Source organism: Nomascus leucogenys, chromosome 2 (assembly GCF_006542625.1).
Source record: "Nomascus leucogenys isolate Asia chromosome 2, Asia_NLE_v1, whole genome shotgun sequence".
Taxonomy (NCBI): Eukaryota; Metazoa; Chordata; class Mammalia; order Primates; family Hylobatidae; genus Nomascus; species Nomascus leucogenys.
This window is the reverse complement of record NC_044382.1, coordinates 89919042-89931228: the sequence shown is the minus strand read 5'-3', so window position 1 is coordinate 89931228 and position 12187 is coordinate 89919042. Positions and strand designations below refer to the sequence as shown.

At 37.9% G+C, this 12187-nt stretch overlaps 1 protein-coding gene across 1 annotated transcript in view; it reads right to left on the bottom strand.

Moving 5' to 3' along the window:
- The window catches only part of RASGRF2 (Ras protein specific guanine nucleotide releasing factor 2), a 271130-nt gene that overhangs the window by 129040 nt on the left and 129903 nt on the right, over window positions 1-12187 (bottom strand). Inside the window, exons 10-12 of the mRNA XM_030800810.1 lie at window positions 10569-10729; window positions 9169-9235; window positions 8526-8662 (exon numbers count right to left, since the gene is read on the bottom strand). Of these exons, the coding sequence (XP_030656670.1) occupies window positions 8526-8662; window positions 9169-9235; window positions 10569-10729 (365 nt within the window). The remainder of the gene's footprint in view (window positions 1-8525; window positions 8663-9168; window positions 9236-10568; window positions 10730-12187) is intronic.

Genomic DNA, 12187 nt, shown 5'->3' with positions numbered 1-12187 from the left:
GGGTCTTCTAACTCTATTTTCCATCTGAATTTCTCATATTTGCCATCACTTTATCTCTCTTCGCTGTATTTGAGGTAATTTCCTAGAATATAGAATCTATATTCTATAGGTATATAGAATATATACTATAGCTATATCTATATCTATCTATAGCTATATAGAATATAGCTATATCTATATTCTATACCTATATATAGGTATAGAACCACATACCTATATATATAACCTGGTTCTTAATCATCTCACTAGCTATGGTTGACTCACTGTCTTTAATGAATTTTCAGTGAATTTCTAATGAGTATGTAATGTTGTGGTCCTACAGTTTCTAGTTTTAGATTTTTCTATGTGGTTCTTTGACAGGTCAGCCTGGATTTTTTGCATAGTGATCTCTTCTTTCCTTATGGTTTATTTCTTTCTTTTATAGTTTTATTATACTTTAAGCCTTGTTATTTTATGGTCTTTTCCAAGTTGTCACCCTATTACTTGAGGTTCTTGTAGCACTAATTCTACTGCTCTCCATGCCTGCTGAGTCTCACTCATGACACATAATTTACTCACAAGATTTGTAATTTTTAATTTGAGCACATGTCACGAGCCCCAGATTGTAGAAGTGTTGCTAATGGAGTGGCTTTGTGTTTCGGGCTGCAAGCATGCTTGGGATTTCAACACTCAAAAGTTATTTTTATAACAATTTCTCAGTTTGGCACTTTACACCATGTGAATAAGTCTGATTTCAAATCTGTAGGCCACAGACACATTCTTTTTTTTTTTTTTTTTTTTGTAAGACAGAGTCTCACTCTGTCGCCCAGGCTGGAACGCAGTGGCATGATCTTGGCTCACTGCAACCTCCACCTCCTGGGCTCAAGTGATTCTCCTGCCTCAGCCTCCTGAGTAGCTGGGACTACAGGCATGTGCCACCACACCTGGCTAATTTTTGTACATTTAGTAGAGATGGGGTGTCATCATGTTGGCCAGGCTGGTCTCAAACTCCTGACCTCAAGTGATCCACCCGCCTCGGCCTCCCAAAGTGCTGGGATTACAGGCATGAGCCACCGTGTCTGGCCACATTCATTTTTAAAAAGAAGATTTTTAAAAATTCAGAACCCAAAACAAAGACAAACTTCTTTATTTCTTTCCTTGGGTCGATGGGTACAGTTTTTTAGGTTCTTGTTTCACAAAGAGAACACCCTTTCAATGCCCAGGCTTTAAATAGAGAACTTGATTAATGGGCCTTAGGCCAACTCTTGCCCTCTTTATATGTTAATACTCCTAGGACGTGGAACTAATATCTAGTCTAAAATCATTCCCAAGTCTGTAAGTCTTTAGCTTACAAGCTTTCTGCTATGGCTTTAAATTCCCTTGTTTCTGGCAACAAAAGATTTCCCTTCCTATCTGTAAATATACCTATGCATTAAAATTTTTTTCATTTTACTGATTTTATATGGTAAACATTTCTGTTTTTATAGCTAGAGGGGACCTAAATCAGCTCAGTCCTCCATACTACCAGAATTGGAACTTGAGATAAACGTTTTAAACTCAAAAGAGGAGATTTATGTGACCATTTCTGCACATCTCATTATCCAGTGTCAAGTCTCATTCATAAATCTTTCTGAGTCATTGTCAAGCATCAAAATTATTTTAGGAATAAAAGGAAATTTTCACTTTCATTCAAGTTTCAGGAGAACAAAATATATATTCAATCCAAACCATACTTCAAAAGGCCATATAATGAACAGTCAGACTTTAAATTATATAAAAAAGTCTTTGATAATTGGTACACAACCTTTAATCTATCCGTGAGATGGATGGATGGATAGATGCATGGATGGAGAGAGAGAGAGACAGAGAGAAAGAAAGAGAGACAGAGAGATGATGGATAGATCGATCTTATTATGATATATTTATAATAGGGGAATGGTTTTCAAAATGAGTTCCCATCCCCAGACTTCAGGGATATCCCCAGGCTTCACAAACAGGAGTGTGAAAAAAAAAATGGCTCCTGGAGTCTCTAGGTCTACCCATTTTATTTCAACCAGAGAATTTTGCTTTTATCTTACTTCCATTTGGGACTTGGAGTAATGCTGCAATGAAGAAAGAGTTCTGCTCTAGAAAAAAAGGTAAACTATAATAGAATCGGTACATGTGAGTGTGTACATGAACAGACTTACAGAGGAAGGTGTGGTATATATTTATGGTTATATAAGCATGTACCCTGGTTGTTGGAAAGAAGTGGTGCCTGTATACAGTTCACTTAGTTAAGAAGAAATATATTCAAATAAGCAGGGTTTCAGATATCTTTAATGTCATCTTGAATTTATGTGAATTACAATAAACCTTGAAATTAACAGGATAACAAAATTAGATTCCTAGATCATAGATAGTCTAGTTCAGTTTGTAACAGCTGGGATGGGATCTGGGAATATGTATGTTCACAAAAGCCCCAAGTGATTTTGAAGCAGCTGGTCTTTGGACAAGTGTTGAGAGTGACTTCTCCACCGAGAGTTTTTCAGGGTCTTACCTAAGGCAGTACCCATTTAAAGACCAGTGGTCTACTGTGTTATCATATTTTCCACCTTCTTGATACTTCTAAGTACTGGGAAGAAAGGTTAGAGTCAATTTTTTTAATTCACCTTTTTATGTTAAAGTAGAAAATTCCCTCTTGATTTCTGAGAAGCTATTTTTAGGGAGAAAGCATGTCCAGTGTGCTACAAATTTGTCTATATAGGTCTACATTTTGGGACATCTATCCAAACCAAGAAGCTCAGAGATAAATTTTAATTCTGCATTTTAGTTAATAGCCATAATTACAGTGGATCTGTTAATAAACCATTATGTATGACAGTGAGACAAGCACAAATGAATGTGCTTTATTGAAATAAATAGTCAAATCTTCAGCCTCAAATTGTTCCCTATAAATAGATGAAAAAGGGGAAGAATTATTGGTTGAGACCATTAGCCACTTGCACTTTTTGCTGGAGGCGCCAACAGTTAATTATGGCCTTACTGGTGTAACTAAGAGTGTGATTAATCATTCAAGCAATCGTTCCTTCTAAAAATTACAGCTTCAGAGAGAGAGAGACCTGGCAAAGCTGAAAGTCTTACGTTTTGTAGTTTCTTATGGGAAACTGGGATTGTAGCAATACTCAGGAACCACTTTATCATCTTAAAAAAAAGAGCTACCTATGATTAGTATAATGCGATACAGGAGCTTAGCAAGGTGGCTTCAAATCAAGCCAGAAAAAGTAAGATTTAGAAAAATAGTGGCCGGGCGCGGTGGCTCACACCTGTAATCCCAGCACTTTGGGAAGCCGAGGCGGGTGGATCACGAGGTCAGGAGATTGAGACCATCCTGGCTAACACAGTGAAACCTCTACTAAACATACAAAAAATTAGCTGGGCGTGGTAGCGGGCGCCTGTAGTCCCAGCTACTCAGGAGGCTGACGCAGGAGAATGGCGTGAACCTGGGAGGCAGAGCTTGCAGTGAGCTGAGATCGTGCCACTGCACTCCAGCCTGGGCGACAGGGCGAGACTCTGTCTCAAAAAAAAAAAAAAAAAAAAAAAAAAAAGAAAGAAAAATGGTGACAAAAATTAAAAAGACAAAATAATGGAGAATATATTCATAATCTAAATAGAAAATGTTCACTTCCCTAGTCTATAAGGGTAGTGCCAGTGAATTACTGTCTATCTAGTATAAAAAGACAAACAGAAATAGTAGAAAATGTTAATCTCATTGATAATTACAGAAATGTAAATTAAAACCACTAGAAGGCAAAAACACTTTTCCATGAAATAGAAAAATGTGATAAATGTGACAAATTCAACATTGGCAAGACTTAGAAGAGAGTTACACAGACACCTTGTTGATGATGTAGTGAAATTATAACTTACATATTTCTTGAAGGAATTGTGGCAGTCTGTCACACTAGGAATCGTGAAATAAGGAGAGTGATCAGGCTTTTTACACCAGCCTTATACTCTAACTATACACCAACAAGGGACTTTAAAAGAAGGGGAAAACTCCCGCACGAAGGTGTTTAGCACCTCATTATATATTAATCCTCAAACTTGGAAACAGCTCATACACTCAATGCTCAATTATTCAGAAAAAGCTATAAAAGCAGTAAATTGATGCAGCTGAATATATTTAATATAATGCAGATGAATAATAGATAGCCAATACGAATATGAAGAGTTTATAGGAATAAAGAAAGAAGTAAATGAGGTAAAAAGCAAACATGATGTATGTATCCACTGAGAGGCAAACTGTACAATTATTTCTATATGGCAAGATTGTGGAGACTTCAGAGATGGAAACAGTTCATTTTTCAGGACAGAGGTTCTTTAATTGTGCAGAAGTCATCTATGGAGCTTATGGAGTTTATAATGGCATCTGGAATGTGGGTTAAGGAATCTGCATTTAAAACAGTCCTCATGTAATTCTAATATAGGTTATCTGTGGAAGGTATTTTGATAAACATTTTAGTGTGTTGGGTGTTGGGAATATTTCTAGTTCATTTTTGTGTCCATATTTTCACATATACACGATAAAATATTAAATAGTACATTTCAAGCATTCAGTAAGCTTATCTTATTAATAATGGATATGTCCAGAGATACACTTGAGAGACTAATTCCATGAATGGATATGTAATCTCTCCTAAAAAAGGAAAATGCCTGAAGCAGAGAACAAAGCCAGCTGAGATACAGGCTTCTGGGCAGCAGGCTAGGCTCAGTCAAGAGCACAGCACTCTGTCCCTACCACCTACCCACCCACCATTCAAACCCCACAGCAGCAAAATCACTAAGTATACTAGAACAATCACTACTTCACTCAGCCTTTGGCAGTAGTTGACATGCGACCACTCCCTCCTCCTTGACACGTTTTCTTCACTCGGCTGCTAAGACACCATGTCCTCTTGGCTATCCTCCAGCTGCACTGGTGGTTCCTTCTTGGTCCTCTTCACTATTCTCCCTGACCTGACCCCTCTCTCAGTCTGCAGCCCTCTTACTTCTACCTACGCATACTCCCTTGGCGATCTCAACAGTCTCACAGCCTTAAATACCACCCAAATGATGCGGTATCTCCTATCCAGATCTCTCTCTAAATGCTGGACTTCTATATCCCACTGCTTATTTATCAAATCCACTCAAATGTCTAGCAGACTTCTGAGACTCAATATAGTCAAAAGTAAATTTCTGCTTTTCACCCCCAAATCTCTTTTCCCAGCAGATATCTCCATCTCAGGTATTGACAACTCCATCCTTCCAGTTGCTCAGGCCAAAACCTCTGAGGTCATCCTTCACCCTTTTTCTCTCACATCCCAGCTCTAATCCACAATAAAACTCTGCTGGTTCTACCTTCAAAATGAATCCAGACTCAGATCCCTAATCTCCAACTCCACTCCTGCCATGCTGGCCTGGGCTCTCAACATCTCTCGCCTGGACTACTGCAGCAGCCTGCTCACTCACCTCCCTGCTTCCACTCCCACCCCCTGCCCTCAGCCCATCCTCAACACAGCAGCCACAGCAATCCTTTCCAAACCTAAGACAGTTCATGGCATTCCTTTGCTGAAGTCTTTTAATAGCTTTCATCTGACTGAGTATAAGCCAAAGCCCCTTTCATTGGCTTAGAAAGGCATTCTTGATCTGGCCCCTGTTACCTCGTTGACTTTCTTTTTTTTTCTATTCTCCCTCTCGCATACCCTACTCCAGCCACACTGCCTTTCATGGTATTCCTTGAAACATGCAGCATTCCCCTACTTTACAATCTTTGCAATTGCTGTTCCCTCTCACATGGCATCACATAGTCACACGGTATCTCCATCACCTACTACAGCCTTTGTTTAAATGTCTCCTTCAGAATGAGGTGACCACCATTTAAAAACTCTACCAACCCACCCACCTTCAGCAGCCCAATCCTTCTTACCTTGCCCTATTACCTTCTAATATAAAATAGTATACACTTAGTTATTACCCTTATCATTTATTTTTGGTCTTCCCCACATTAGAATGGAAGTTACAAAAGGTTAAGAAAATTTTGTGGTTGTCTCTTTTCTTCATATGTCACAAATCTCTAGAACAGTGCCAGGCATATATCACTGCATAAATATATTCATTGAATGAATGAAACCACAAGTGTCAAAGCCACAAAATGCCATAGTCATTTCGTGTGATGGTATCCCCATCACTAAAAAAGATATAACTTGGCTGGGTGCAATGGCTCACACCTGTAATCCCAGCACTTTGGGAGGCCGAGGTGGGAGGATCACCTGAGGTCAGAAGTTTGAGACCACCCTGGCCAACATGGTGAAACCCCCATCTCTACTAAAAATACAAAATTAGCTGGGTGTGGTGGTGCACACCTGTAATCCCAGCTGCTCAGGAAGCTGAGGCAGGAGAATCACTTGAACCTGGGAGGTGGAGGTTGTAGTGAGCCGAGATCGTGCCACTGCACTCCAGCCTGGGTGACAGAGCGAGATTCCATCTCAAAAAAAAATATATATATATATATGTGTGTGTATATATATATATATATGTGTATATATATATATATATGTGTGTGTGTATATATATATATATGTGTGTATATATATATATATATATAACTTTCGGTTAGCCTTCCACTGAAGATATAATCTAGTACAATTTTTTTTGCTAAGCAGCATAATAGCCATAGCATCTTGGAGAAATAAGGAGGAAGTTGTATATTTCTACCTTAACGTCTAGTCTAAGCAGAGGGAAAGACTCACTTAGACCTTTGCTAATGACAGGGAAAGCACTGGGTGCCTTTGTTTAAAGGACCAGGCACAGAATCATTCACACACTCCAAGGGTCTTTCTCTCTTAACAATGCCTCCCCAGTCACGCTAAGAAAGGTCACCTGAGCTTTTATCAAGTCTGTATCTTAGGAGCCCTAATTATATCATAAGGTAGAAGGTAGAAGCAGGTGGAAAAACACCTTTGCCTACTCCTATTCTCCCCATTCTTCCTACATATCTTGGCTTCACAACACGCACACAGTTTTGTTGCATTTAGCTATTTACTTCCTTTTGCTCTCTATGAGCCTCCCTATTCTCCCTGAGAGCAAGAACCATGGTCGTATTCCTGGTACCTGCACAATACCTGACAGCACATCTATTCCTCAATAGATGTTCCTAGAGTCAATGAATGATCCCGAGTTTCATAAAGTAAGAGATGTGTTACAAATAGAGACTTAATATGCTATTAATTGATATAGCATAGAGCTAATGAAAGTATGAATTGCATCCACAAGGATGCAATTCCACAAAAATGGAAGATCCCATATTTTCATTTCCTTGTCAGGCAGAAAAGAAATGGCTTCTCTTCTAGCTATTTATTTGCCATCGAAGCCATCCTGAGGGTATATAAGTAAAAGTCCAGCATAAGGCACTCTTGTAGAGGATGTTTAGGTGCTAAACAGAAAAAAAGACCCAGATTAGGTTTACATTCTGACTCAATGCAGCTGAGCCGCTTTTGATAAATGCTTAACTTTGCAGACCTCAGTTTTCTCACCTGTGAAATGGGACTAATTTCTCTCTGCTTACCTTCAGAATACTATTGTAAGAGTCAAATGAGATTAAGTCTGTAAAACTTCTTTGACAAATAAAAATGATTACTATTGACATTCATTTTCTATTTCACCTCAATTTTCAGTCACTCAAAAAAAAGAATTAAGTTCCAAATAACTATGACAGAATTCATGTTTCCACTTAAATCTTATATATAAATTACTATGAACTCTTCCAAAAAAAAGCATGAAAACTACAATATATACCTTTTTCATGTGCCCCAGTTTCTTTGAGTTAACAACTTTGAAAATAATTATCAGGTCCTTAAAAAATATTTTTCTTACATAGCACACTTTTCTCCTACAGAGCTGAAATTCATATGGAGCTTGAATAAGAATGCCCAAGTCCAATCATGACTAGTTTTGACATATTCTAAATCATATTATTTCCTAAATAAATGGAGTAATTCCCTAACTGGCGCTGCTGATCAAGGAAAGGTAAACAATTCTGTTCCCTGATTTTTTAATATACGAAATACAGGAGCTCATTTTCAGGTTTCATACTAGAGACGGTGTCTCTTTCAATTCTTTAATTCATGATTTCCTGCCATAGCCCTTGTTGGTTATTTTTGTATCTTTCACCATTATTCTACTTCAGAAACAAATAAGCAAAATATCGAGTGGAGTCATTAATTTATTACTAACGGGGCAATTTCAATACTGTTCAACACAAATGATTACATTTGCTGCTGGTGTAAAATGCCCAGGAACTAAAATCCAATTACTATATTTCAGGCAAATTTTAACCTTGAGAAGAAAAACAACAACAACAAAAATGATAATGATCACAGCTTAGCAAGATACGTAGTGATTATGGCAGTGACCATAGCAACTGAGTGTAATTTTTTAATAAAGATAAAAAACCTCTAAAAACTATCTCCGAAAGTTTGAGTTGTGAAATTTAAAAAACAAAAATTTGGCAAAAGCCACTTGCTTACCTGACTGATGTCACTCATCCAGGCAGCTTTCTCCTGGCGTGAGGGCGCTAACAAGACAACAGTGAAGGCGGCAGCGTCGGGAGGCTCCACCACTATTTTAAAATCCAGGTGGCCAAACACTTGCCCAGAACCTTTAGCTTGAACACATGTAAACCAAACAATTAGACGAAAATACAAAAAAAAAAAAAAAAAAAAGGGAGTGATAGCTGCCTTCACATTATTCTATTTATACAATCCATTTGCACTCAAATCGAGACTCTCATTTCAGCAATATCGTACTTCTCAGGCATGAAGAGGGCTTTATTAAGCTCATAAGCAGATGAAGAAGCTGAAGTCAGTAGGTTACTTGAGACTAGAGTCCTGGTTTCCTTCTGATTTCATAGTTTTGTGGGTTTTTTTTATTCCCATGATTTATAGAATTCCAACACTCTAATTCAACTCTTCCTTCTTCTCTATCTGCCACTGAATAGTCACTATCACAAAACAAATTCAGTAAAATGTGAATTCCCAAAGATGGTTTAACAAGGCTCATGGGCTAAATGGTTCAATTTTTCATATATAAATGACTTTAGGGAGTTTATCCTCAGCCTCTGTCTCTCGCCTCTAATTCTCATAGAATCCTAAGTGATCAAATGTGACTTACAGTCATCATCGCTTGCATCTGGCTCCTCAATCAATGTGCAGTCTATCAGAGACAGAACCCCACCTGTCTGGAAACAAACCAATTTTTCACTAAGACGCTGAAGATCTTGTGTAGATTGGGAAGCTCTGATTTGTAAACACTATATTCAAGTTGCCATGGAAGAAAGCATAGCAATTCTGCATCATAAATAATTTTTCACAGAGCCCAAAATTAAACATAGATGTGCAAGAGGAAGTGAACTCATTTAACTTCAGTAAAATCCTTCCCGTTCAACCCACTCTCACTCAGTTGTTTATAAAACTTAGCAAGTCAGCTGATGGGAGACTTAGATGGTACCACAGTGGCTTTAGAGAGTAATGCACCTTAGCAAAGGGCTGAACTCACCAACCAGGAAGTGGCTTAAGCAGTAGAAAGGTGTCATCATGGTGTTGAATAATATTTATAAGCAATAATAAAAAAGGGGATAGATAGGCAAACTTTTTCCGTAAAGGGTCAGATAGTAAATATTTTAGGCTCTGCAAGTCATATGATCTCTGTCACAACTACTCAGATCTGCCACTTTAGCATAAAAGCAGCCACAGACACAAAGACATGAGCGTGGCTGTGTTCCAGTAAAACTTTATTAACAGGCCAGGCACAGTGGCTCACACTTGTACACCAGGCACAGTGGCTCACACTAGCACTTTGGGAGGCCAAGGCAGGAGGATCACTTGATGCCAGGAGTTCAAGACCAGCCTGAGTAACATAGCAAGACATTGTCTCTACTAAAAATTTTTTAAAGATTAGATGGGCATGGCAGTGCATGTCTGTAGTCCCAGCAGCTTGGGAAGCTGAGGCAGGAGGACTGCTTGAGCCTAGGAGTTCGAGGCTGCAGTGAGCTATGATCACGCTGCTGCACTCCAGCCTGGGAAACAAAGTGAGATCCCATCTCAACAACAAAAAAAACAAAACCAAAAATTTTATTAACAAAAACAGGCTCTAAGCCATGGGCCACAGTTTGCTGACTCCTAGTACAGAGCAAGATAAAATAGCATTTAGCAAATATTGCACTGGTACATTGTAGTGATTTGAGAAGATTTTTGTAGCTCAGTAGTTGTCAACTAGTATATAACTTTGTATATGATTAGACAGATACAGTACAGTATACAATTTTGTCCAGGTTACGATTTTAATTGTATTTCTTTATGGTGATGCATACTTAAAATACATTTCCATTACTTTGAATTCAAATGACAACGAATTAAATGGCAGAGTTGGTAACGGTACATTACCTCACTCATTATGCAATCATGACAATCTGTTTTATGGTAATTCCAAGCATGGGAAAGTCTCAAGTGAGTTAACTTCAATAACTTGTAAGTGCTTGGAAGATAAATGGAACAGTTATGGAAAACCAGTACCTTGAGCAGATGAAGCTTCCCTCCTGAACTTCTTGTACATATTAAAAAGTGTTTTGTAAATAAGAAGCATTGTCTCTCTCCTTCCTTTTTCAAAGACAACGAACCCAGGCGAACTTTACTAAGTTTCCCCCTCTCAACGGAAGGTACTTGAATAAGAGAACCTGGCAATTACAAAAACGAAGAATACACAGCAATTAAAATTCTGTCAAGTGAGGACCATGTCCATGGCAATAAACACTAAGGTCTGTTTCCCAAAATACCAGGGATTGATTTACGTGACACATCATCAGAACAAGTAACTCTCTTCCAGTCTGAGCAGAAGAAACAATGCATTGTATTTTAAGGGCTGAACTGTTCCTAATATTTTTGTGAAACACTTTAGACTTGATTCTTCATCTATAAACTGGAAAATAAGTTGGAAAGATGGCAAAATTGAATTCAAAGAATGAAGCACTTCTGCCATCTGTCCTTAGTGATCTGATCCAATCAATTTATGTATTTAATAATAACATATATATTACATAATTATATAGAATAATATAATAAAAAGCAAATGCAATGTATTCTTCCTGAAGCACAGAAGGTAGATAAGTAGCATATTAATACAGTTTACCTTGTATTTTAAAAATAGAATGTACAATACATGTATATTATAAAATTATATAAATTATATAATTCAGTGAAATTTAGCTAAGAACTGTTCTTAAAGGACACCTATTTCAAGTTACATTTAAATTATGTGAGATAAAAATTATTTGTAGAATCTAAACGGAAAGTAAATCACATAAAATCTATACCCAGTATACTCCTATAAGCAAAACTCCCTTCCATTTAATGTGAGAAGCTATACACAGACTTTATAATACCAACATTACCTTTGATTGTTTCTAGATTTCACCCTTACAGCAACCTCCCCCTACCCCAAAAATAAAATTCCAATCTAAGTTAAATATCAAACCAAAAAGTACTAACAAAGATTCTTGCCAACCTCTTGATTCTGACTTCTGAAGTGCCCTGAGATAGTCATATTTCTTACATTTATTTAACCCACCACCTACCCCAAATGCAGCCTTCCACAGGCTCATATTACCCTCAGAAGAATCATTAAGTGCATATCCAACCCTTGAACATTGACAGCAGTCATCACTAAGAGATGAGATTGTAGACAACCTTATTTTCCTCTTCATACATTTTTCTAGCTTCCTGATTTTTTTAATGAGCACAAATTACTTCAATAAGCAGAAAAACACCACTAAAGTTCTTCATATAAATAATATATATACGTAAGTTGGTAAAACTATGATTGTGAGTCACAAAATGTTCATATTAACATATGAATGTTGCAAATTGCATCTACTTTTTAACAGAGATTGAAAGGTGTACAGGGTGGCAAGAGACCCAAGTTTCCACGCCTGGATCTCACACTGTCTATTTTGGTGAGTGCTACAGTGGGATGCTTGACAGACACAGAGTAGGCAGCTATTCTGGGCCTAAAGAATGGCAAGGAAGAAGTCCTGGGTGAGGGTGTGGGATTGGGGAACAATGGGCCAGGAGACGGCTTGACTCCCACGAAGGGATGGGCAAGAGGAGAGTGAATGAAGGAGGTGAGGTGGGTGGGA